A 24,999-nucleotide genomic window follows, 5' to 3' on the forward strand; every position below is an offset into this window, starting at 1 on the left:
GCAGTGCTGATGGATCACTATTGGGCCTGCAGAGCCAAGGCATGCGAGAAGCTGCCAACTGACTGGGGAGGAGTTTGCTCATTGGTACACATCAACATGCCTTTGTTGGTCATGCCGAGAAAGGATGTGAAGTTCGACGAGGTCCCGAAGATAGGCAACAACAAACGAAGGAAGAGATTGATTGAAGTGGCAACAACTGCCAAAACAGAGAAAGTGGAGAAGCAACCAGTATCGAGCAGAGTAAAGAGGAGGAAATTACTTCTCAGGAGCATCCGAAGTGGCACTAGATGAGGTTCCAACAGAACACAAGCTGTTCAGCAGGACACATATGTTCTTTGCATAAATAATACCCTTGGTGCAGACGTACACAAATGCAAAGTGGTTACAGATCACTTGCTGGGAGCTGATGGTAACCATTAATTCTACTGTGAATGGGTTCAACGCAATAAAGGAAGAGCTCCGAGCAATAAGGTTGGTTGCGCTCCAGAATAGGTATGTCTGGGATTTCCTCACAGCTATGGAAGAAGGAGTTTGCGCAAATATAGGGAGTTCCTGTTGCACATTCATTTCTGCCAACGACAAAGATAACGGGACTCTATCAGATGCAGTGGCACAACTGGCACAATGCATGCCAAGATGGAGGATGAAGCCAGGAGGGCCGGGAAGGACCAAAACTGGATAGCTTACATATGGTCATGAATGCCATCATGGCTGTCTGCCGGACTAAAGGTGATAATGGGAGCCCTTGCATTGTCAGAAACATCAATGTGTGGGATCAGAATCTGCATGGCCAAATGCAAGAAACCAGCGGAAGAGGCTTTTGGAATGCGGTTCCTGGTGGATGTAAACACAGGAGGAGCAAAGGACAAGATCGTTGTAGAAAGGGACAAGCTCAGAGAAAGAATTGCACAATGCCAGCTATTCCCAACCGAATCCATGAGGCTGGCAACCCATTTGATCCAAAGTACTATGAAGGGAAGTGGGTCTGGTGCAACCAGGAAGGGGTGTCACCAAAGAGCTCCAGACCCAATCAGAGGGGCAGCAAAAGGGGCTAAATGGGACTGGGGGTCAATGAAAGGGGTGCAATGGGTCTGAGGGCAGCTAAAAGGGTTAAGGGGCAACAGAAGGGTCTAAATGGGACTTAGGTCAAGAGAATGGCCAAAAAAGTTCTGGGGCAGCTAATGGGGTTAACGGGCAGCAAAGGGGGCTACATGTGACTGGGGTCAAGAGAAGAGGCAAAATGGGCCTGGGCAGCTAAAGGGGCTAAATGGGACTGGGGATTCTCAAGGAAAGGGGAAAATGGTCCCATGCAACTAAAAGGGATAAAAGACAACAAAGGGGGCTAAATGGGACTGCGGGGTCAGGGGAAGGGGCCAAACGGGTCTGGACAGCTCAAGGGGTTAAGGGGAAATGAAAGGGGCTAAATAGAACTGGGGTCAAGAGAAGGGGTACCACAGGTCTGGGAGGCTTATCCAGGCAGGGTCAAGGAAAGGGGTAATACGGGCCTCGGGCAGCTTAAATGGTTAAGGGGCAACAAAAGGGGCTTAATGGGACGGGGTGGTCAAGAGAAGGGGCAAATGGGTCTGGGGTTAAAGTGGTTAATGGATTCTGGGAGGGGCAAGAACCCGATATTGGCAGTTAAACTGCTCTTTGGTATGCACCCTAATGCCCAAAAATGCGGGAAAGGGTGTTTTTCTATTGTAAACATGCAGGTATGCCTCCTTGAAAACTTAACCAAAGGGTTGTTTTTTTAGTGTGCATATTGCAGGTTGGCACTAACCAGGGCTTTGAAGTACCATGATGGCAAACGCTATAGCTGGGCTTCACAGGCCCCAGGTCATTCCCCAAGTCTGTTTCTTTGATGCCTTATCTTTTATTATTGGGCTGGAGCAGACACAGTTGTGAAATGGAGAGTGCAAATTGCCCTTTCATGATCAAGTCAAAGCACACTGGGAAAGGGCTGTTAGCATTCCAAAACCCTTCATTATGTCTACTCTGCACAGTAAATAGCTGCATCACATCAGCCTGAAACAGTGTAATGCATGCACACTTGCACATTTTATTCAGAAGATTCTTGTGTGAAACAAGTCTGTGATGTGAAGACAAGTAGGGCAATACACAGAGATTGTACACTCTAAAATGGCTTTGATTGTGTACAGCCTGTCTAGTGGGCGACTTCTATTTTCCCTGTATTGCACACAACTCTCAAATCCAGAATTCTCGAGGCATTGTTTTCTTGTAAAGTCGCAATTCTACGGAATTTAACGGTATGAAGCCTCTCACGTTGTAAATTGCATTAGAAAGTAAAAACAACTCTGTGACTTTTGCGCCAATTAAGTTTCTTGGCTTAAATGTATTTTATTGATTACACACACGTGTTTCGGCTCAGCAGGGCCTTTCTCAAATCTGGGCTATTAGAACAGACCAAAATTTCAAAATAGTTTCACTCAATGTGTTGATAGAGTCAATTTATCTAGGGTTAGGTCCCACCCTTCTGTCCTTCTCCCTCCTAAGTCGCTCGCGTTGGCTCGAAATGAAATCAAGCATGAACCTCTTTTTTTTTATTTAGAAAAAAACAATGAAGGCCTGGCTAGGCACCTCGTGGGGCTCCTGGCCGGCCCCTGCTCTGGGCAGACACTGACCCGAGAGGGTAAAACAGACATATTCTCTGGGAATCTGGAAAACTGCATATTTGAGATGCTGGTGAGGAGTGCCCTCACATAGATTTCTCTTTAGCTATGCACGCCCGGTTGGAATCAACAAGATCGCAAAATCAGTAAAGCCCAGAACAAATACGGCTCACCGCCACCCTCCCACCGAAACAAAGCCATTTCAAGTTAGAGTGGCGATAGGTGACTATTAATGATGCCACGTCGCGATTTCCTGCAAAACATGGAAGGATTTCCAAATCCGCAAAGAAAGTTGTGTATTGTGATTGTTTAGAGCAAAGAAATGAGTGTTTGTTTTCTACTGTGACAGTGGCAACTTCCCTGTATATTTACGACATACTTGATGAAGACCCACCTTCATCGCCGCTGTGTCTTCCCTGAATATGTTTTTCTTATGGCTGGGAGTAGGTTTCACTCCTTTACCCACTGCGTGTGTCTGTCGAGCATAACCAATGTTGTTTTCCTTTATGGAACATTTCAACTCGTCTGAAATCTGCCCGCCACCGAAAATATCGCGGAACTGTTTAATGCCATCCTGGTTCACTGCTGGAATATGCAAGACCTGCGCGCGGCGGATACACTCCGGACTCTAATACACTGTGTTGCTTCCCTAATGCAAACTGAGCTAGAACACTGAAGCGTGCAAAAGCGTGACCAGTGCACGAATGCCACGATCTATTATATATCAGTTCAGAGCAAGCACGTAGGTTGCAGAGCTGCAAAGTGCATCGCCCCTGGGCGCTTGCAGGCTTTTCCGTCTCTCGCAGCATTTGCAACATCCACCCCAGAAGAGGGGCCATGCCATCTGCATATGTGTATTCGCTCGGCTCGTTTCCTCTCCTTCTAAAGCAACTTCTAATCCCATTCAAAGCAGGGACGACGTCTTTCTACTGAGCGTCCACGAACATTGGGAGTGGAGCTGGCATAACGTCTGTGCATTAACCCCTTCCACCGGTAACCTGCTGTTCAGGTACTCTAGCATAGAAACTGAGGCCAGTAGTATCACCTGGATGAGGCAGCGGCCCCTTTACTGCCTCATGCAACTCTTATACTTGTCATCTGCTTCTGTGAGACTATGAAGTTACTCAGTATTTTAGTTTAATCCGCATTTAGCTATACTGTCACTCAGAACACAATTCCTGATCCAAACTTCGGGCCTCATACAGAATTAGCAGTGGTATTTACACCTTATTTGGTAACCGACGACCGATTCCGAGATGGCATTGTTCCAATTTATGGAGTCTCTCGCCTGACTTTAAAGGAGTTTAGAGGAATCTCCACTGGTGTGAGTTGGTTCACTTTTTTCGCAGGCAAAACGTAGAAAAAAACACCAGCCACGCGCTGGAGGATTTTCGTCCAGTTTCCCAACAGATTCAGACTATGGAGGTGCAGTAAAAGTGGCGGTCAATCAGTATCTAACCATTTTTTCCCCAGCACTTGTATAGATTTAATGAGGCCCAGGTTTGCAACAACTGTAAGTTGGCCGTTTCTGTAAAAAGTCAAGTCGTTGATGCAACAAAGTAGAGATGTGCACAACTATGTGTGCAAGTGTGCCAATGTAGCTTCTGGTATCCTACTACTGACTAGGAATGCTCAGTTGGTTAATACCAGCAGCTGTTATGCATTACCAGTTCTACAAAACTAAACGAGTGAACACCAATCACCACAGGCATTCATACATTTGTATATAGCGAATGGGTCTTTGCAGAGCCGTAATAAACCTTCTCTGCCAGGGCCTCCCTGACACTGTTTGCAAACTTTACGTTGGCCTGCACGAAGAACGTCCTACTACCCAAGTCTCTGTGTGCTAATTTCACCAAGGAGTGCATGCAGCTACACGATAGCAAGCACCAGAAACACACTTGCCCTATCTCAAAATATGTTCCCACTCCATGCGACAACTGCATCACGGCCTGGATACGTTAAGAACGATGCACACGTCTACGTGCCACGTTGGGAAGTAACATGCATTGCTTTGCATTTGTTCACGACGAGTGGCTGCCAGCCTGGCCCGCTACACAAGATTTGGGGCGCGATGACAGCCATGCAGCTCTCTTTCTTCCATGCAGAGTTTTCATTTTTCGCTCCCTCCCTAAAAGCCCAGCCTCTGGGAACGAGCCCCCGCAGGAGCTGTGCTGACTAGCAATCCCTTCCACCAATCCCCGTCCGGGCTCCTCTTCCCTCCTCCCCACACACACAACCCTCACACGCCTCCGCCCCCTCCCTCGCCTGCCTCCTCTCTTTGTATCCAACATCCGGGTTTCCTCGCTGGCTCCGCTGCTCGACTCTCCCCTTGGAAGCCATTTTGGACTCGGTTCAGTTTTTTTTTTTTTTTTGGGTACATGCTAACTCCGGAGGGGAGAGACACGGGACTTGACCGGCCGTTCTTCCGCTGTTCTCACCGAGGATATCTGTCCAGGCGCAGGGACTATTTGGTATCTCTTGGCCGCAGCCCGACACCTCGGCGGCAGCCTGCCCCTCTTTCCCGGAGCTGGCAGCGGCTGGGAAAGTTTGCTGGCTTGTTATTTACCCCGTGACTCCTGGACTGGTACTGCTGCGAGAGGCGCCCGCGTGGAGAGGGGCTTGGCTGCGGGGGTCAGTGGCAGGCAGCCGGGCTTCCTCCCTGCGGGGCTGGCCGCAGTGCTGCCTGCACCGGGACCCTGCTTGGATCCGCCACTGCTGCGCTCGTGGATACACTGTCGCCGGGCTCTCTGTGAAGGAATTGCTCCCCTCGGGCATATTGCAGGCTGCTTTGCTTCTTTTACGCCTTTTTGAATTTTCTTGTTTGGGCAGTTGGAATGAATGTGATGATGGCTCGCTGGCTGACTTTTGCACTTGTGTGCTGGACAATTAATACAGGTGAGAAAAGAACATTATCTCTCCTTCTTACTTTTGCATCAACGTGCCTGTTTGATTTTCCATAATGCTCTTGATCTGTGGAGTTTTAAAATTGCGTTTAATACGAATTTTCAATGCATTGTAATGACGGTTCTACTGTGAATCCTGGGTATGTTTTGCCCTTCAAACTTTGACATTTGGGTGCACGTTTTGGAGCTAATTAGCCGAGCCTTCTGAATACTGTTTTTCTATGTCCCGTTGTTACTGGAATGGGTTTTCGCTTTTTGTATGGGAAATCTTCTTGTTTGCTTTATTTCCTTTCTGCCATGTGTTTTGCCTGTGGCTATTGTTGCCCTGACTTCACTGAGCCCATTGGCTGTATTGTTTTTATTTTAAAGTATCATAGTCGTATGTAAACATTATTATTCAGCTTTGAACTGCCCTGGCTGAGGGATTGTGAGTTTGCTCTCCTTGTGTTTAATGAAGAAGCAACTGAGGCGGTTGTTGAGAGATCAGTGAAAACCAACTGTAGCAATACCTTTCCCTGGGGGCAGAAATGCATATTGCTTCTCCCAGTATTTGCAGCCAGGTGTAGAATAGACCTCATCGTTATACGGGAGGGTGGGACAGCGGTAAGAGTCGCCCTCAACCCAGAGGAGGCTCTTTAAAAAAAAAAATGTTTTAAAGACGCAATACAATACGCTGTTAAGATAGCAAGCGAGTGCAACACGCTTTCTAGCGGCATCGATTTGTTAATGCTAGGCAGACAATATTCATCGCACTGAAGACCCATAACTAGACCTGGTATCAGGCAGTTCTTGGTAACATAGCCCTGTAATCTGAGGAATGTTGAAGGGTCCAAAAGTCCCTCATCTTTGGGTGAGATTCCTGTCTCTGGACAAACCGTGTCTTTTGACTCTCAAAGGAATGTTTTTAAGTGCGGTCGCAGCATGAACTGACCAGATTACCCACTGCCCACCAACCCCCTTTATCGATACCATTGCAGAACGCCTGTGCAGAGACGTGCATGGTTAGCATGTTTGCTATTTAATGTGTCAGTCTTTGTTACGTTGATCTTTTTACAATGGTGGGAACTGTCCTGAAAAGTTGGTCATTATTTCTTATAAGGGAGAGGGGAGTCCAATGCAACATTCTCAGATTTATTTGATTTCTCCCCCTGTTCTCCCAAACATCATTCTATGTTCACCTCCCCCACAAGTCTCCAAAAGAATCTGGAGAATTGCCTTTTGCACACTCTTAATTGCAGCAGCCGCATTGAATCTCTATAAACCGTGTATCTTTCTTGCTTAGCATGACCCTTCATATGCCCAAATCCTCCGTTCTCCTAGTTCTCACTGCCTTTATAACTCTTCATCCAGCCCTGCTTGTAAGGTCTGTAGGCAGCTAACGTTATGCCCCCGCCCCTCCTGTTTTTGCTCAATGCCTCCTCTTATGGACATAGGTTCAACTAATACCCATTTTCATTGATGTCCCAGCACCTCAAAGACTCAGCAACGTGCCACTGGATGTCACTGAGATGCACTTTTGTTTTTCATTCTTTTACATCTTTCCAAAATCCCCTCTTCCCCTCCATCCTCTGGAACTTCTGGTGACTGTACCATGTGCAAGGAACTTGGAGGTTAGTTTTGATCTGCCCCATCTCCTCCACTGATGAATAAATCTTACCTCCTTTTCCATTCAGCCAAGATCCCGAATCCAGTCGAGAGCAAGCCAGAGATACTTAAGAAGCCTCTTTGTTTTCCCACACTGTACCCCACCCACCCCCCAACTATCTTATTGACTTTGCCACAATCACCGTTTTAAACTTGCTTCTGGCAGCAGACTGCCATGAGCTTCAAACCAGCCCTCGGTGTGTTTGTGTGGCACAGCAAAAAGCGCCCCCCTCCTTTCTTGCCCAGTCAGTCATACCTTTTTATTCCCAACTGCCATTTTCTTCCCGACCCTCCCTCTATTAGACTGCCCTTCAGGCAGCTACAGATGTTTTACCATAAGTTATGATTGAACCTGAGAATGCTGTCTCTCTGTCTGGGAACGAGAGGGACCTCAAGGCCCCCTTGAAGCTCCATCACTAGCTCTTGTACTCCTATAGTGCTTTGAACAGAAACCCTGCACAAACCACTGCAACTGGGCTGGGGAATCCTGTTTGGGATGGACGAGTGATTATCGGAAGTGAGAGGAACGAGACATTAACGGAAACCACTATAGGGCACTAGTTTACATTGCTTTAGTTATGTCCAGGTGGGCACAGGGAATATGATCAGTTATTGGGTGAAGTTTCTGTGCCTTGAGAGAGGTTCGATTTTGAAGCCCTGGAAGATCGGGAGAGCGCACATTCCATTGGTTGTGAGCCAGGGAAGAACTAATGAAAGCAGGAATATGGACAGGGTGGGTGGGGGACAGTTTGCATGCTTGGCTTGCATGATGGGAACAGGGGTGCAGTTGTACAAGAGTTGCCTAGCTAGCTGGGAGGGTTGTCCTTAAAGAGTGACCCGTGCAAGGAGATGGGAAGACGGGGAACAGGTGTGAGCGAGGTTGAGAAGTATACGGTGGGCAAAGTAGAGTTACATTATTATGGGCTGAGTTGGATTATAAGGTTCCCCCTCACCCAATGCCCCCTTGCTCTGCCCGCACTATCACATAAAATCAGAATGAGCCCCGTTGTTGCTTTATTTGCTTGAGATTTTCAGTAAGTTTTGCCTGCAACAGCACCACAGTGCCCACGGGCTGCTTTGTGCGCTTTATAAATGTAAAAAAATAAATACATCAAATGGGAAGCGGACCTTTGATGCTTGTGCAACACTGGCTCACAGCCTCCTCGGGAGAGTCCCAGACCAACCCAACAAAATCTATCCTTGCACACCATGGTTTGGGAGATTACTGTCGCACCTTCCATTCACTTCACTTGTTTCCCTCCTCTCCTCTGTATGTTCTTCTTCACTGCCAAGCCATATCTTTTTTTAAAAGTTTGGAAAATCAGCAACTCCGTAGAGCAGTGCCACAGCTTCAACCCCTGTCCCACCTGACCGCCATGATTGACATACTCTGTTCTTCATCAGCAGCTCTCATGAAGAGATCTTCTGCTCCTGGGCTGGTAACGTAATGTTCGTTTTTGTTTGGAGGAAGGTTCCCAGGGAATTAGCCTCGGTGTGCAGACAGTAACGCTTCTAACAGGACATTCTGGGTTAAGAGCAGTGTTTGTGTGTTTTCTTAATTGGAGATTTCCACAGCTTGGCTCCAAAAACACAGCCTGTTACTCTACTGAGGAAGGAAACTGGCTAAAAAGGAACCAGGGTGCAAATAGGAAGTGTCTTCTGGTTCTTGTAATGAATGTTATTTCTCATTTGACTACAAAAGTTAGGAATATGGCTGCTTATTCTTTGGAATAGGTGGATGCGCTATGAGGCCAAGGTCTATCTAGGCACTTACCGCATTTAGCAACAAATATAATGTGAAAATCAAGGGAATGTTTTGTGTTCTGTTCTCTTGATGTCGATCTGCCCCAGTGTCCCTTTCAGACCCACGCCTTTGTATTGCACCCCACCCCGGGTTGTTATCCTTTTCCTGGCCACACTTTCGTTTGATGTAAGACGGAGGTCTGCACTTCATGTTGCAGGCTTCCATGAAAGTGCGGGGATCCCTGCACTTGACTGGGGCCCTTCTATGCTAAAGAGTTCCATTTTAAATTCCCTTTACTTTTGCAATCAGTCGGGTGATCTGTTATTGTCTCGGCATTTTTAGTGTGGAGTTACGCTAGTTGGCTTTATACCGTGTTCTGTTTGTCATTTGCGTGGTCTCTTGGTGTAATGCACTCGACACTGTGTGCATTTGGGGGTGCTCGATGTTCAGTTGTCGTAGGAGGTTTGGTTCATGGGCCAATAAATGTTACCTTGTAGTGACAATACTAATAGGCAATATTTCATGGGACTTTTAACAATGAATCCATTTTGTTTGGCACCTATCCTGGGATTTGCCTTACTCCCCCGTTTTGTTTCGTCGGTTAGTAGACTAGACGCCGTGGCTTGCTGTGAGATTGGCTAATTGACTTCGGTTTTGATACATTCCCATGCACCTCCTCGAATTCGACCACCGTACAATGAGCCTAGCCACAGCAAAACAGTGTCCACAGTAGCATGTTGATTCTGCAATTCGGGCATTGCCCAAAAGGCCAGTCCGAGCCTACTTTTGGAGTGAGTTGGGGGGTGGGGTCGGGGGGGGGGCAGAGAAATCGAGCCGTGTTTCTGGGCCGTGTAGCTGACGCGGCCTCGCTTCCAGTAGGACAATACAATACACTTCACGTTACTGTAGGCCAAGCAGTCGCAATATCGTGCAGAAACTTTGAGCCAATACCTATTTCGGGATGTTTCCTGTCGCCCTAATGATGATATTCGCGCCGGCGTGTTTATCCAAGCGCTGCCCCTGGAAAGTTCCAAGCAGCATGTTTCGCCATGTGAGCTGAATACCCATGTCCCCTGGGCCCTTGTTTTTTACGACAAGAATCATTTGACTCGATTTAGAAGGAATGGGTCATAAAAACCAAAGTTGTAAAACCTGCCTCACCCCCTACGGTGCGTGTTTGGCCAACGGAAACGCGCATTGTCTTTCCCGGGGGAACGACCCCTGCCCTGAATTTCCACAAAGGGTTGGCCGCAAGTCACCGGGGGTGGGGAGGGCCTGACCACAGAAAGCCGGAATGGGCGCGCAGCGGCGGCGGCGTGTCTCTGTCCCCGCTTGTGAGGTGGCTGCTGGCAGCCGCTATATCCCCCTCCTGAAGCCTGCCCGCCTGCCTTGTTGTTTACCATGTGACCTGAAAGATGGAAATTGGCGAACAATACTCGTGTTTTGGGAAAGCGAACAGTACTCGTGTTTTGGGAAAGCGTAACACAATCTCGTGGTGTGCGACGATGACGTAGCTGTGTTGACTCCCACTGGCCCTGCTTGCTGGCAGGGTGGGGTCCGCCGGTGTGGGTCAGAGGGAACGGTTTCTAGCTAATCTGTCCTAAAGGCTCCAGTAATGCGTGTTTTACTCTGGGCGAGGGCGTGGCTGCCCCCCGCCCCTCCCCCAGCAGCGGGGCCGCTGTTTTGGTTGTGGAATGTGCTCGCAGTGCGCAGCTTCCAGAGACTCTCCCAGTGCTGCCGCCGCCGCCGCCGCTCGTCCCTTTGTTCGCTATACGCACTGACGCTGCCCACCTGCAGGACCCTCGCAGCGCGATAGAAGTAGCAATCAAAATGCACTGTCTGCGTTTTGGGGAGTGGCCCGTGTATGCGACAGGGCTTATTCCTGCAGAATGCCCTTTCTATAATTTGGGAGTATATCCCGCCCCTCTCGCCTCTTCAAATGTCAGCTTTGTCCCTCGAGGATAACATGTCAAGGGGGCACCAGTAAAGCAATTCCGTTTGAGTTACGTACTAGTAAAAATGCCTCTTTTATATTGTACGTTTATTAATTCCTGCCCTCCACCAGACGTGAAGTGCTTTGACTTTTTTCAGAGGCCAAGCAAACGGCACAATGTTGGAAAAAACGTGCGCGACTGTTTTTTCTAACGTGTTACCGAAGCTGGCGCGTTGACAGTACCTGTGACTTTCGCTGAGGAGGGTGCGCATTCACTTGCATTGAGGGCTTGTTCTGTAACATATCGGCAGCAAGTTTACCTTGGTTCCCGACCCACCTCGCACCCCCTTCGTTTGTCGCAGTGTATACATCACTCATGTGTAGCTTTGCTTCTTAAAATCAGGTGTGATGGTGTAAACTAGTATCCTAGAATTCGGGTGCGACTACTGGCTGATCACACCAATAAGTGGTCTTCACAGCTCCTCTTTCGCCACTCTACCGAGGCCTTTTATTCCCAGCGAGCTGCCTCTCAATGGCGCAGTTTAACCGACAAAGGGTCAAATGCTATAAACGGGACTACTTGCGTGGTTTACCAGTTTCCCACAGCTCTCGTGCAATGCTCCACAGTTTGCCCCTGCGATCCATCCGGTTGGGCCTCCTCCAGTTCTATCGGCCCTGCATGCCACCTTCTGCTGGATAACCTCACATTGTGCCTGCTTGGCAAATTCCTGATTAAAGCAGGTTGCAACGTTGTTAGCTCTTAAGGCTTATTTACTGTTAAACCCTCCTGTTTTAATATGAAGATATTTTAAAAGAACATAAAAAACACTCATATGTGGAGTAGACAAATATAATCAATACTGCTTTGGCTTGTATGTGTATTTAGTGTTGGAATATGTTGTGGTTCCTTGAAACTTGTGCTTCATCTGAAAGTTTCCCGTCCTTTATCTGCATATTTTGTTTTGACAGCTTCCAAACCTGGAGTCCTAAATGCTATTTTGTATACCTTCTACCTTTTCGGCTACGTAGATAGCCCTGGCTTGGATTGAGATGAGCTACACAGGGATTGTTGCTTAGATTTTCTTGTAACATTGGTCTTTTGGAATTGAAGGTGGTTGGTGGTGTGTTTCAGCATTGCACCTTATTAAATGAACATCTGAGTAGATTTCCAATGGTGCAAGTGTTTAAACCTGAGGTAGTAGGTCAATTTGTTGTCCGTCCAATTTCAGAGATAAAATACGCCCAACAGAGCATGTCTTTTAACACTGCTTGACGTGGCACCTATAAATAAGACCTTGTCACATTCACGCAGAATGATCACCCGTTTGGGTGAACAGGAAGTGTTTTAAGGCCACTTTTCCATTTTTATTTCTGGGTTCCCTCAGGGCTGTAATTGGAAGAACTTATGAGTCGGCCACTTGGGGCCAAACCGGTCTTTGCTTGTGAACATCACCATGGTGGCCGTCTTACTGTGCTGCCTTCTCTTGTGTTCACAGTGAAACATCATGTTGGTGTTCACTGCAGTCTGAAATCGAGGCAGAGGTTTTTCTGGAAAATTCTGTACAGTTTGGCAATGCTTCCTCAAGCCACTTTATTTCTGGCCATCAAGGCATAAACCTTTCCCTTCACAAGCACCCTCCATACCAGGTCATGCAGGGTTGAGTAAGTCGCATTCCCCGAAGTGCCCCAACCTCTTCCCAACCTTAAAGCCACCAATAATGAACTTGCCCATTCTAGATCCCCTTGTAGTGGGCTGAGTAAGGATAATTCGTCTTTGGAAGTTAACTTGGCCTGAAGGGCTGGTGTAACTTAAAGTGGCCTTGTATGCTACTTTGCTGCATGAGGATCTGTAAGAAGATTGAGGGGCGTTGTTGGTTGCCTGCATGAGCAGAGGCAGAGGGGAACTCTGTGTTAATGGGTACAGGTCGGAAGTACCTCAGACACGAGTGTGCTTGTATTTCTATGGCTTTGGCAGAGAAGCTTTGGGAGTATGTTATTTGAAGGGGAGACTCCAAGATCAGGCAAACCATAGTGCGTTGGGATGGTTTAGGCACTGGTGTGATGGGGCCAAAGAGGAGAGTGTAGAGCTCGATTTGTGTTGATATTTTACTGACTAGGCCTGTGGTCGATTTTGTTTCTTGTGTAAATTGGTAGGAGATCTTGGCAGGGAAGCAGTCACGGGAGAGGAGGCGAAGGAATAGGCTTTACAAGGCTGGACCATCTGGTGTCGTCCTTGCACTCCTCCCACTGCCCTCTTCTAGAAGGGTCCCATTATACTTTTTCATATTGCAATTGCACCATCAAATAGCAAGAGTTGGAAGTTTGCTCTGAAGGTCGTTTTGTGAACTTGGATGACACATAATAAAGGGTTCTTTTAAAAATCCAGGGTTCCATCAATGTCTATCCACCGCACCCTAGAGCACTTTTATTTTTGGTATGTGGTGTATATTATTTTAAAGGAAATGGAGTTCTTCGTTCAGAAACACTGTGTGGGGCTTTGGCTATCAATCGGAGAATGAGCCCTTTATACAGGGGAAGTTGTGGTGGGTGATTGGGTAGTGTAGGAGTGCAGCAATATTTGTAATATTTTAAGATGAGAAAATTGAAGTTGCACGCTTCTAAATGGACAGAAATCGCTCAACCGCTGTCGGGAATGGCAGTTCTCCACATGCCCTGTATTTACAAAAGCCACTTTGCCCAAAATGTCCTCTGTCAAAAATCATATATGATATGGAATTTATAACGCGCCTATACACAAGTGTTTCAAGGCGCGATGAGGCAAGGGAGGGGGAACAGAGGGACTACAGACAATGATCATACTAGGCCAGGTGTCATTCAGATCGCGAAAGTGCGGCGCGGTCAGAGGGGAGTACAGTGCCGTACATGGGACAATAGAATAAATAACAGTAGGTAAAGTACGGCCAGCAGGTGGCAAGTGCAATGGTAAGTGCAGAAATCGGGTGTCAATTGCTGGTAGTGGGACTGTAGGGGTACAGAAACAGTCCCCAAGTGCGAGGGTTACCAGGAAGGCAGTGCAGGAGGTAAGCAACTGGCGGGGGAGGGGACCTGCGCCCAAGATCAGAGGGTGGCCAGGTAAACAGTGCAGTTTAGGTATCAGCCAGGAAGCCAGCAGGGGAGAGAAGGAAAGAAAGCGGAAGCAAAGAGAGAGGTTTTGAGGTGCGTCCGGAACGTAGATGATTCTCCTCAAGTTTCAGGGATGCTGTTCCAGAGGGAGGCCCCATTGAAAGAAAGATCTACCACCAACTCGTTGTTTGGAGAAGCGACTGACCCTGACGGAGTTGGAGGCTGATGAGAGTTTAAGGTATTGAGGCCCCAGAAGGCCTTGTGGACAATGCAGAGGGTTTTGAACTTAATCCTTGCAGCCGCTGGGAGCCAGTGCAGAGGTTTCAGTCCTGGAGAGATGCGATCCCTGGGCTTGAGGCCAAGGACAAGTCTTGCAGTCCTGTTCTGGGTGAGTTGCGGAGGGTAGAAGCAGGCAGATTTCGAAAGAGGATGTTGCAATAGTCAAGCCCAGAGGGAACCAGAGCTCTGGAGAAGTGAGCTTCTGGGAGAAGGACAGGAAAGGAAGAATATCTCTGAGAAGGTGCGGCTGGTAGTGTGACTTCTTATAGACGTCGGAGATGTGGGGAGAGAAGGAGTGTGTGGAGTCGAAGATGACCCAGAGGTTTTTTGCCTCATAGGTGGGAGCAGGATGAGGGCCAAGAGAGGCCGCCCAGAGAGTGACCGGAAAGGAGGGAGCGGCTGTGCTGATGAGGAAAATCTTGGTCTTACTGGCATCAAGGCAGAGATCATTGGCAGCACACCACTCCTGGATGGCAGACAGACCGTCAGAGATGAGAGAGGGTGAAGAGGAGGCCGAAGAGGGGCCAGAGGAGGAGCACAGAGTAATATTATTATTAATTTTGCATTTATATAGCGCTACAAACCCTCAGGTATCTTAGCGCTGATTATTACCACCCACGGTGTGTGGTGCTCATTTATCAACCTCGGAAGGATGAAAGGTTGAGTTTGGCCCTGCCTGGATTTGAACCTGCGTTAGGCTCTGCACATATGTCAAAGGGAGCGCTCTACTCGCTGTGCCACTTGACCGGCTAGTTGAGGGAGGAAGGGGAGAGGAGGAGAGAGAGGGCAAAATGTCCTGAGTTTGAGATGAAATGAGAAGCCTGTGCTGTGCAGAGTGCCTGGGAAGGGACAGAAGAGGTAGAGCCTGCGGAAGGTTTGGCCAGTTCCTTGCAGATTTGAAAGAGTTCAGCCGAGTTGTTAGATGCCGCAGAGACGCGGGCTTGGATGTGAGCTCTCTTCTTGGTGAGTACAGAGAGCCGGTATTACCTTTTTAGAGCAGGCGGCAGGCCAGTTTATCAGAGGATGTGCACGAAGCATGCCATTTCCTCTCAGCCACCCTGCACTTGCGTATGAGGGTGACGAGGTCAGTCGTACCAGGAATTGCATTTGGCTTTGGGCTTCAGGCGGATCTTCATGACAGGGGCAAGAACATAGAGTATTAGATATAGCAGAGTGGAGCATGAAAAGGGCTGTGTCAGGGTGCGAGACAGCCAAAGGGGGAGGGGTGGAGAAAGAGGCGGCGAATGCCACAACTGACACGCGCTTCATGGGTCGGATGACCGACAAGGTGGGTGGCAGTGCTGGACTTGGCTTGGCCTGAGGGGTACAGAGGGTGAGATGGGAGGAAAGGAGAAAGTGATCACTCCTGGCGAGAGGAGTGGTGAGAGGGATAGAAAGTGGAATGTCTGAGGAGATCAGAACATCCAGTGTGTGCCCTGCAGAGTGAGTCGGGCCAGAGGGGATAATAGAGATAGAGATAGAGAGAGAGAGAGAGAGTCACTAAAGAGTCCAGAGGAAGGACAGGAAGCATCCATGTGGATGTTGAAGTTTCCAAGGAGGAGGAGTTGAGTGGTCGAGACTAGGAGGGAAGAGGAGAGGTCTGTCCACTCGGGGAGGAAGGAGGAGATCTGACCAGGTGGCCGGTAAATAGTAACCACAGTACGGGAGTGGCTAGGAGAGTATGCCAACCTTCTTACGGACGGACCGTACTGTGGGTTGCTGGAGCTGGGACTTAGCCACACACAGCATGTGGCTTCTGAAGCAAAAAGAAGGCAAGCCTATGGGAGGCAAGTCATCATTTGCCCGATCTGCTGATGGGACCAAGGGCCAGGCCCATTTCTTGGCCCGGGCGAAGCGGGCGGCTGCCCGGGGCGCAATTGCCCCAGGGGTGCATTTGCCCTGGGAGGCAAAATTTCACTCTTGCGGTGAGTAGCGGCAGCAGGTTCTGCCTCTTCTAACCCACCTAACGTTACATGAGTCGCGCTGCACCGAAATCCTTTGTAATCGTTTCCGGCATCCGCCACTTCAGCCGTATTGATCAGTCCTCCAGCGCCAGGATTTTTCTTTGAGATGAAGTACGTTTATGCTTTATAGATAATAAAGTTTAAGAGAGGGGTGGGAAGGGCTCTGCGTTGGTTTCAAGGTGTTTACATTCCAATGCGGCAAAGACATAACTGAATTGATTTGATGGTAATCATCACTTTTTTCGAACTTCAGAGACCGTCGCAATATTATGGGGGCTGTTCTTTTCTGTCTTTGTAAAATCTTACCAAAGTCCCTTTCCATGCACCCCACTTTTATCACGATCACAAAGGAGGCAGTATTTCTCCAGGACGAAGGGAAACATGGAGTTTATTATCTCATCACTCTTGCAGATCTCCAGCATTTCCCATATCCACCTTTTCTGGATTTCTTAATTTTTTTTTTGTGTGTGTGTAAGGTGGCACTTGGGGCAATAGTTTCAGCTTAGAAGTAGCACTTATAAGCTGAAACTATTGCCCTAACATAGCGTTAGGAGGACGAATGGTTGTGTGTAGGAATACACAGCATGTGGGTGGGGTTTGCTTATTGATTCACCCATTGTCTCCCCATTGCCGTGCTAATCCCTGCAACCATTCCCACCCACTACTTGCTCCTCCTGCCCAAAATAGGTCTTCCTGGGATCTATTTGAGCTAGTTTAACAAGCCATAGCATCAACTGTGTGGTGTAGGGCCTGCTAGAGTTACTCTTCTGAGCGTTAATGGCTTAATTGTAGTTTTAAATGCGCCACTGGTGTAATAAAAAAAAGTCTTAATAAGATGTGCCTTCAGCCACTATACACAAAGAAGGTATGTCCTTGCATCTGTTCTTTGCACTGAAATCTGGGCTTGGGTATAGGCATTAAATAGGAATTTGCCCATGTACACATTTTCCATCTGTTACTATATTATGTCCAGGTAGTAACGTAAAGGCATTGCCTGGCAAACAGTGCTGGAAATGGAAACATTTACTCTGAGGAGGCGAGGGTAGGGAGAGGAGAGTGTGGGGACAAGTGACCTGGCCGTAAAAGCAAGGAGCATTTTGGGAATATAAGAAAGCCCACAATTTTAAATGTCAAACCCGTCTGTGATAAGTGATTCAGCAAGAAACCCTTTTGAGCTAGTAACAGAAGTTGCACTCTGTTTTAATTGATCACCATACTCGCCCTAATTAACACATTTCTATAATTTGCAAACCATATATACCAATGTGGACACCTTCTGAAAAGGATGTGAAGTTTGGGCTGTTTCTGCATTTGCATCCTGAGTCTTCTGAAGCGTGGGAAACTCGTGCGTGAGAGCTCGGTATGGGGACAGATCTGGGAGTTTCCTAGGCTAACCCCTAAGCCTCGTCTCCACCTTGTTCTGAAATCCAACAATCACCACTAAATTGTATGATATTGAATCCTGTACAGCAACTAGCAATGACACTCTGCCAACGGTAAACAACGACATATTATGCCTTGTATATAATGCATCTTTCTTCACGCCTCACTTCTGGCTCCCCCCACAGTGGTAACCATAACTCTTTACACACTGCCTGCAATATTTGTAAATCTCTATGCCTTTCTTGTATTATCTGTAAACATTTGTATATACCTTTTCTGTAAGTAAGGTATCTTATACCACAATTCTTGTAACTAAGCTTTGCATATCCTTGTAACTGCTGCGCCCTGATACCCTTGGGTCTGATATGCATTATAAATGATGAAACAAACGAACCTGGGTGCAAAGGGAAAAGGCTAAACCACTGGTAACGCCAAGTCTTTCAGCAAAGCAGATTTTGATCATGTGGACAACGTACAGATTTGGGCCTGGGGTGTCGCAGTCACGAATGAGAACGTGGAACCCATGCATTTCCGAAAAGATACCCGTTGACACCCCTCTTTCCACTAAAACATCCATGGTGCTTTAGTGAAAACGAGTTATATATATTTTTTGTTTTGACCCTTTCCTAGGGGCAGATGGGCACATTAGTGTGCCCATTTGCCCCCAGGGTGGGCAAAACGTACTGCCCCATGCATTGGGGGGTCATTCCAATGTTTTCTGGTGGCCCTCTTCCCCCTCCTCCCCCAACCCCAAATGGATGGGGCATCTCATGTACCCCTATCTAGGGGCGAAATCTGCCCCCAGGGAGGGCTACATGAGTTACCCCGCCATCCACTTAGGTGGGGGGGGGAGAGGGCCACCCCCCTTTCATTTGCCCAAACATTTCTGGTTGCTAGTGGCCCCCACCCAAACCTCAGTATTTTTTATTTTTGTTTTTTTTGCCCCCCTTCATTGTGCGCAGCCCCTCCACTTCAGAAACGAATCCCTGGTGGTCTAGTGGGCATTGCTGGGAGCAGATCGAGCACTCGGCGCCCAGCAACGCTTCAAAAAAGGTGGTGTTGGAAAGGGGACAATAGTGGCGCAGATTGAGGGGGAGAAAGGTGGAGACTCGCCTTTCATTTTCACTGCGGCAGCCATTTTTTCGGCTGGTGCAGTGAAAATTATTTTCAGTTTCATGTTGGCGTGCATTACGCACACCAATGTGAAATTGAAGGTAATCCAACCCCCGGGCTGTGAGGAGGAACCTCCTCACATAGCCCAGGGGTTGGATTACAGTTTTGTGCCATTCATTCTTTGTACGGATGGCACAAAACAGAATGTCAAAAAGAATGAGCTATCTCGTCCTAGGCACTACTACCGTAATTTCATAGACGAGATACCTTGTTCTTGCCTTTTTAAAAGGTTAAGGAACAAGTGCTGTTGGGGCACTTTTATGGAATTGCTTGTTTTCCTAAAGTGGTGAATGTGTTGGATTGCAAGCGCTTCTGTCTTGTACTGCCACGAGGGTGTGAAGAGATATTCTGCAAACATACTCTATAAATGTGGCTTGTACAGCAACCATGAACATTTCGCTAGCTCAACCCATGACTGCTACATATGCCAGTGCCAGTGCCAAACCTGTAATAATAAGATGTCTCCCACAGGAAGGTGGATGGCTGTTACGTATGTGGAGAGGTAGAGGGAGTTTTCATGTGATGATTTATGAGTGCCCTTCACTTACAATGCTGCATGCCTATCAACTCAAACCAGGTCTGTTGATAACCATTTGAGTTCAGGAGCCTTTAGGCACGTGTATGTAATTGATGGGATCACACAGAACCAACTCGGGAAGATGGCAAAGTTCTGTTTTATTAACAATTATCTAAAACGGGGAGTTACAACGAACCTCAACAGAGGGACGCTAGATTTCCCTCAGCGATCTTTTCACACAACATAGACTTTATATTAAAAATAAGTCAGAGGTGACCTCATACTACATGGCAATAATGTAAAACCTACTAGGCATCCCAATGTAATGCAACCTGTTTCATTTGTATAGCAGTGATTTATTGATGTTGAGTGGGATTTACTTAACCGTGGAGTGTAGTTAAGGAGTCGTGCGTGGTTGGGGGGGGGGGGGGTAATTTGTGTTTTGCCCTAGGCACCAAATGGACTAGAAACTGCCCTGCCAAGGGGTGTCCAAAGCGGCCCAAACACCAGAAAGTAGCCAGAGGGCATGGGGCTGCTGCAGGTTTCACCAGGAAAAAGTGCATTATGAAGGCTGAAATGCAGGGGTTCTCCTCGGACACTAGGTGCGGGACGTGGACTTGAAGAAATCGGGCGAGCCATGGGGTAAAGGCGCTGCCTTTTTAAAAGTGGTTCGCAAAAAGGGTATTGCTTAATGGCACCTAGAACCACACCATTTCTTACTCTCAGATTGCTAGTATCAGGTACACATTTTCTGGACTGCTGAAACACTTGTGTACGAGCGCGATACAAATAAAATATCATATCATATACTAGCAAATACAGGGGACATCCGACTTTACATTTAAATGATGCATATTCCCACCCGGGAGAGTGAAAGTGGCACCCCAGCGTTGCCCAATTTCTCAGCCGATATTACACGGAAAGCTGATAAAGGGCCTGGAAATTGGCAATTGACGGCATGGGCCCCATGACTGCCCCCGACCCATCCCCCACCGGACAATGCGGCGGGCAGCGCCCCCCTTCTCCTAATGAGAGCTCCGCTCAGAGCCCCTCTAACTGCACAGCTCTGCTCCTCGCCTGCGCACTACCAGATCTAAGTACAGAATTCCTGTGGGAAGGGAAAAGGAGGGCAAAAGAATGGAAGGAAGCACTGTTGCTGGGGACAATGATCCTGAGTAGCAAGCATGCTGAAGCCCAGGCATGTAGGTGGGAGTAACCTGAACATTTAAGCAAAAACATTCTTTTAGCAGGAATTTAAGTGACATGCGAAAGATGCATGCCAAGCCAGCCAAAATGGAGTTGGTGGCCATAAGTGGTTGAAAAGATGGGGAGGATGTAAAATTATCAGGTTGAGAATTATATTAAGATCGGGCAAAGTGTTGCATTCTGCTTTAAATGCCCCTTAAATGCGTCTTTGAGTTGCCTTATTGATATTACCAAACATACTGAGTTTAATATCTCACATGTACGTATTATGGCGCCAGTTGGCTTGAGGAGTGAAATGTAGCTCTTGTTAACTAATGGTTTCAAGCTAAACGGGTTCTCCTCGTCTAGAAGCAGGATCTAAATAGCTCTAAGCAATTTCGAACCCTGATAATACTATGCACCTAGTAATTCGCACAATTTAGATATTGCTTTGTTGCCATTAAAGTTCCTCTTCAGATTAGGCAATTCCACTATATCTCCTTTCTGTGGTGCTGCACTACTGGTACCACTGATTCTAACATATCCAGGGAGCTGTCTAAATGGAAGAGGGGTGGGGGGGGGGTGGCTGCTTCGATGTTTTATATTTTTTGGTGGTAATAGAATTTGTAGTATTTGCCTGTTTTAAGGAATAAGTGACCGGTAAACAGGTTCTGTTGGGCTGTCGCTCTCTTTTCTGAATGCCTGATAAATGAGGCAGTGGCATGGCAGTGTATTCGCCAATAGTCCACATCTCGCTTTATAAGATGATCGCCAGGTACATATTCTGAGGCAGGGGCGTCCTAGAAACGGCGCTTTTTCTTCCTTCTTGTCTACCAGGTAGCACCAGCCCCCCTTCCCCCATTTCCCCCCCTGTCATTTCCACTAAACTCCAGAAATGTTATTATTTTTCTGGCCCATCCAAGCACAAATTAGATTCATGTTTTAATTATTTTGCCATGTGATGTTCTTTGCTCTGCCACTGGGATTCGTTGACCAAACCCTAAGGTTTCAGGTTTGACTATGTCTTTCTGAGCCAAATAATTGGATTCCACCTATATGGGTATATAGAGGCTGGGGCATGTATTAGATTTGAGTACACCATTCAAACCAAAAGGTGTTATGAAAAGACTGTTAATGAATCACGTTTTGTCCAAGATCGAATATATTCTGCAAAATCACTTAACACAGTATTGAACATGCAGTATTCTTCTAATAAAAGCAACAAAACATTTTCTTATGATCCATGACAATAATTTCCTTTTTTATTTTTTCGTTATCCTTTTATCTTTTTCCATTAGCCGAAACGTGTTTCACCCACCAAGTGCTTTCTCAAGGCTATAAAACATTGTCCATCCTGATAATTGTCAATCTTTCATTAAGTGGTTATCCGTTTCTAAGAAGTAGGACATAAAGGCAAAAGTCTCTCATTACATAATAACGTGTATCTACACCATATAACATGAATTATTTAAGATCAAGAATTAATACATTGGCACTTAACTGGAGGTTGATATTGATGAAATAAGAAATTGGTAAGCACTTGTTGAAGGATCAACAAGTATCATGATGGAGAATGTTTTGATAAGTGATTTTGGAGTTGAAACCGAAGAATCCGTATTCTTTTTCTGCTTTAAAATTAATATAAGGCAAATTTTCCTTGTCTTCCAATAATCTAGATCTAGGTGCTGTTAACTGGTGATTTCCCCTTACAAAAGTGGCTACATGTCCAATTGAATACTCCACCATAGAAATGCACGCCTGTAGAATGATTGCTGATGGGGAAGACTTGAAGCTTCCGGATGTTGCCAACTAAAGTGTTGCATTTTACACAAGAAATCCATACTTTGCCAAATCGGGTTTTCCATCGAACTGTACAGTTCCACCGAAATTGAGTATTTCCTAAAATGGCAAACCTTTTTACACATAGGTCCAATTATCTGTCTGTCAAATCAAGATGTCATTCAGCCTGCCATGCATAAGCGAAATGAAAATGTACACGTGTATACAAAAAGAATACCAAGAATTCTCGGGCATGCTAATTCCACACACAATCTTTGAAAAGCATACAAGCTGTTGTGTTATGACTGTTGTGGTTATTGATGTTATTAAGAGGCAAAAGTGTGTTTGTGTCACAAGACGCAAATAGAATATTAAAAGTAGACTGCATATGATCTGACATCAGTGGATAGTGAACAAGGAGGCAGTGCTCTGAATCTAGGGTGAATTGAGAGAATTGGAGCAGCATAACGAGCAGTGGAGGGAAACAAAATCAATATTTCCGTTTCCATAACAACCAGTTTGTACTCTCAGTCCAGAAATAGAAAATCATCAGTTTCAGAAGGATATTTTTAGTTAATTTAATGCGTACTATGGCACAGTTGGCGCAGAACTGCAAGTATTTATTTACAAGTGGCGGCTTGACGTTCAGCTCTCCAGAATCCTGACTGGGATCTTGAGCTGCGCTTTCCATTTTAGTTATACACGCTGAAACGGTTCTGCAGCTCGTCTTGCATTAAATTAATCATTTCCGTCTGCTTCTTGGGTGGTAACCTGAATGCTGGCCAGATGACAAGTTCAACCTTATTTACAGAGATCGGATATGGCGCGAGGGCGTGAGTTAAAATCGGTCTGTAATTGGCAAGACTACTTGTGCAGGAAGAAACATGGTGATTACTCCACCTTTCCACCTTGTCACTGCCACACCCTAAGTGTTTTGCTGTCATTAGTTAATAACTTCTATGTATGACGAGACCAAACTTCTTCTGGAGCACACCTCCTCCATGCCACAGCATTTCGCCTTACGTGGTTAAGAAAATACCTCATACTTAATGTGTCACCTTCCTCCTTCACACCCGAGGTGTTGAGGATATTCCCATGAGTTCAAAGCTTTGTTAAACTGGGCCTATGGCTTCTCTTTTTTGCCTTTTTTTTGCTGCGTTTGTGCCTATAAGGCCTAGTTAATAGTTGGACGGGGCACTAAAATAATCAAAGGCAACAATGAGGAATTTCATTGGATAGTGTTGAGACATTTTATTGAAATCACACAATCTGATGAGCAAGGATGCAACTATAGAAACGGGGGCGAGTGTGATCTCGGACCATGCTGTTGTCCATTTGAGGGTGTCGCTGGGAGGGGCACCTGGGTCTGGCTATCGGTGGTGCTAGCCGTGTTACCTAATGGGAGACCAAATAGTCACTATTAGGCTAGATGTGTAGATTGGTCTTTTGAAAATGAGGAGTCTGCGAATTTGCTGCTTGTTTGGGATGCAGTGAAGGGGGAGATTATCCGCCATACCGCTCATGTTCCGTGCGTAGGACGAGAACCTAAGTCTGCCAAGGAGGTGAAGACAGCTACCCGCACCATGGTGTGGGCTGATGGTTTGTAGGCTAAGAGACTGATAGAGGAATTAAATCAACTATAGTGTGTTAATGTGGCAAAGGTCTTCTTCTGGGAACAGGGAAACGGCTGTGGCTAACTCTTGGTTAGGAGATTCTCGGGCTACCAATATTTCACTAATATTGAGGCTGTGTATAATAACAAGAGGGGTGGGGCTTGGTCAACTTAAATGAGGAAATCGACTCTTGCTTTAAGAGCAGCTCTTACAACCAGATCACGAGACTCTGGCAATCTTCTTCAATTGACTAGATCTGCCTGAACTCCAATGGGGAAACCCTCGATGTTCAAAAGGGTGAAGGTGGAAGAGGTGCAATGAACACCAGTAAATCCCCGGGTCCGGGTGCTTCCTTTCCCGTTTCCTAGCTTGATTATTAAACAGATGGATTGAGAAGGGGGTTCTCCCAGACTTTGTGTGAGAGGCAGTGATCAGTATATTTCCCAAACTGGGTAGGGATACTACAGTATGTCTTAATTACAGGCAAATCTTTTTGCTAAATACGGATATAAAATTATTTGAGGAAATGTTGGCTTTCAGACTAGGTAGCGTTCTGAGCAAACTGATGGCCGAGAAGCCATGTGGATTCATGGCAGGAATGGGCACAAACGGCATCATTCGGACCTTGATCGGTCTCTATACTTGCAGGAACGTCTGAACACCTTCAGCAGAGATTTGTGTGGATGCTGACCCGGCATTTCACCCAATGGCCCTCATTACAACCCCAGCGCTAAACCATGGCGCTATTAGCACCATGGTTGGTGCCGGTGTTGCAACGAGTCCGCCATGGTGGAATGGGGAAATACTGCCCCATTCCATGGTTGGCGGGGCGGTATTTCCCCATTTCACCATGGCCCTCCCCCATTCCCATTTTCGCCCCATAGGGCTCAATGGGACTGGGGAAGGCGCTAAGTACGGTACCGCAAATTGCGGTACCGAAATTGCACCAAGGTCTCTTTGCGGCACCCTACTTTAACCGCTGGTAAAACCAGCCGTTAAGGTCGGGTCCCGCAAAGGGACCTCGTAATCGGGCGTTAAGGGTTTAACGGCGCCAACACCTTTTACTGCGCCGTTAAACCCTTAACGCCGGGGTCGTAATGACCCCCAATGTGTTGGATTTATATACACGATATCCTGGTAGTGTTTGGCTTTGGTTCTAGAGTCA

At 47.0% G+C, this 24,999-nt stretch overlaps 1 protein-coding gene across 1 annotated transcript in view; it reads left to right on the forward strand.

The window, feature by feature from the left end:
- Positions 1–5,005: 5,005 nt before the first annotated feature.
- The window catches only part of ACVR2B (activin A receptor type 2B), a 565,434-nt gene continuing 545,440 nt past the window's right edge, over positions 5,006–24,999 (forward strand). The window contains exon 1 of the mRNA XM_069647733.1: positions 5,006–5,528. Within this exon, the coding sequence (XP_069503834.1) occupies positions 5,468–5,528 (61 nt within the window). The 5' untranslated portion in view covers positions 5,006–5,467. The remainder of the gene's footprint in view (positions 5,529–24,999) is intronic.

The sequence above is a fragment of the Ambystoma mexicanum genome, chromosome 2q (genome assembly GCF_040938575.1).
Source record: "Ambystoma mexicanum isolate Mex_15411 chromosome 2q, UKY_AmexF1_1, whole genome shotgun sequence".
In the NCBI taxonomy this organism is placed as follows: domain Eukaryota; kingdom Metazoa; phylum Chordata; class Amphibia; order Caudata; family Ambystomatidae; genus Ambystoma; species Ambystoma mexicanum.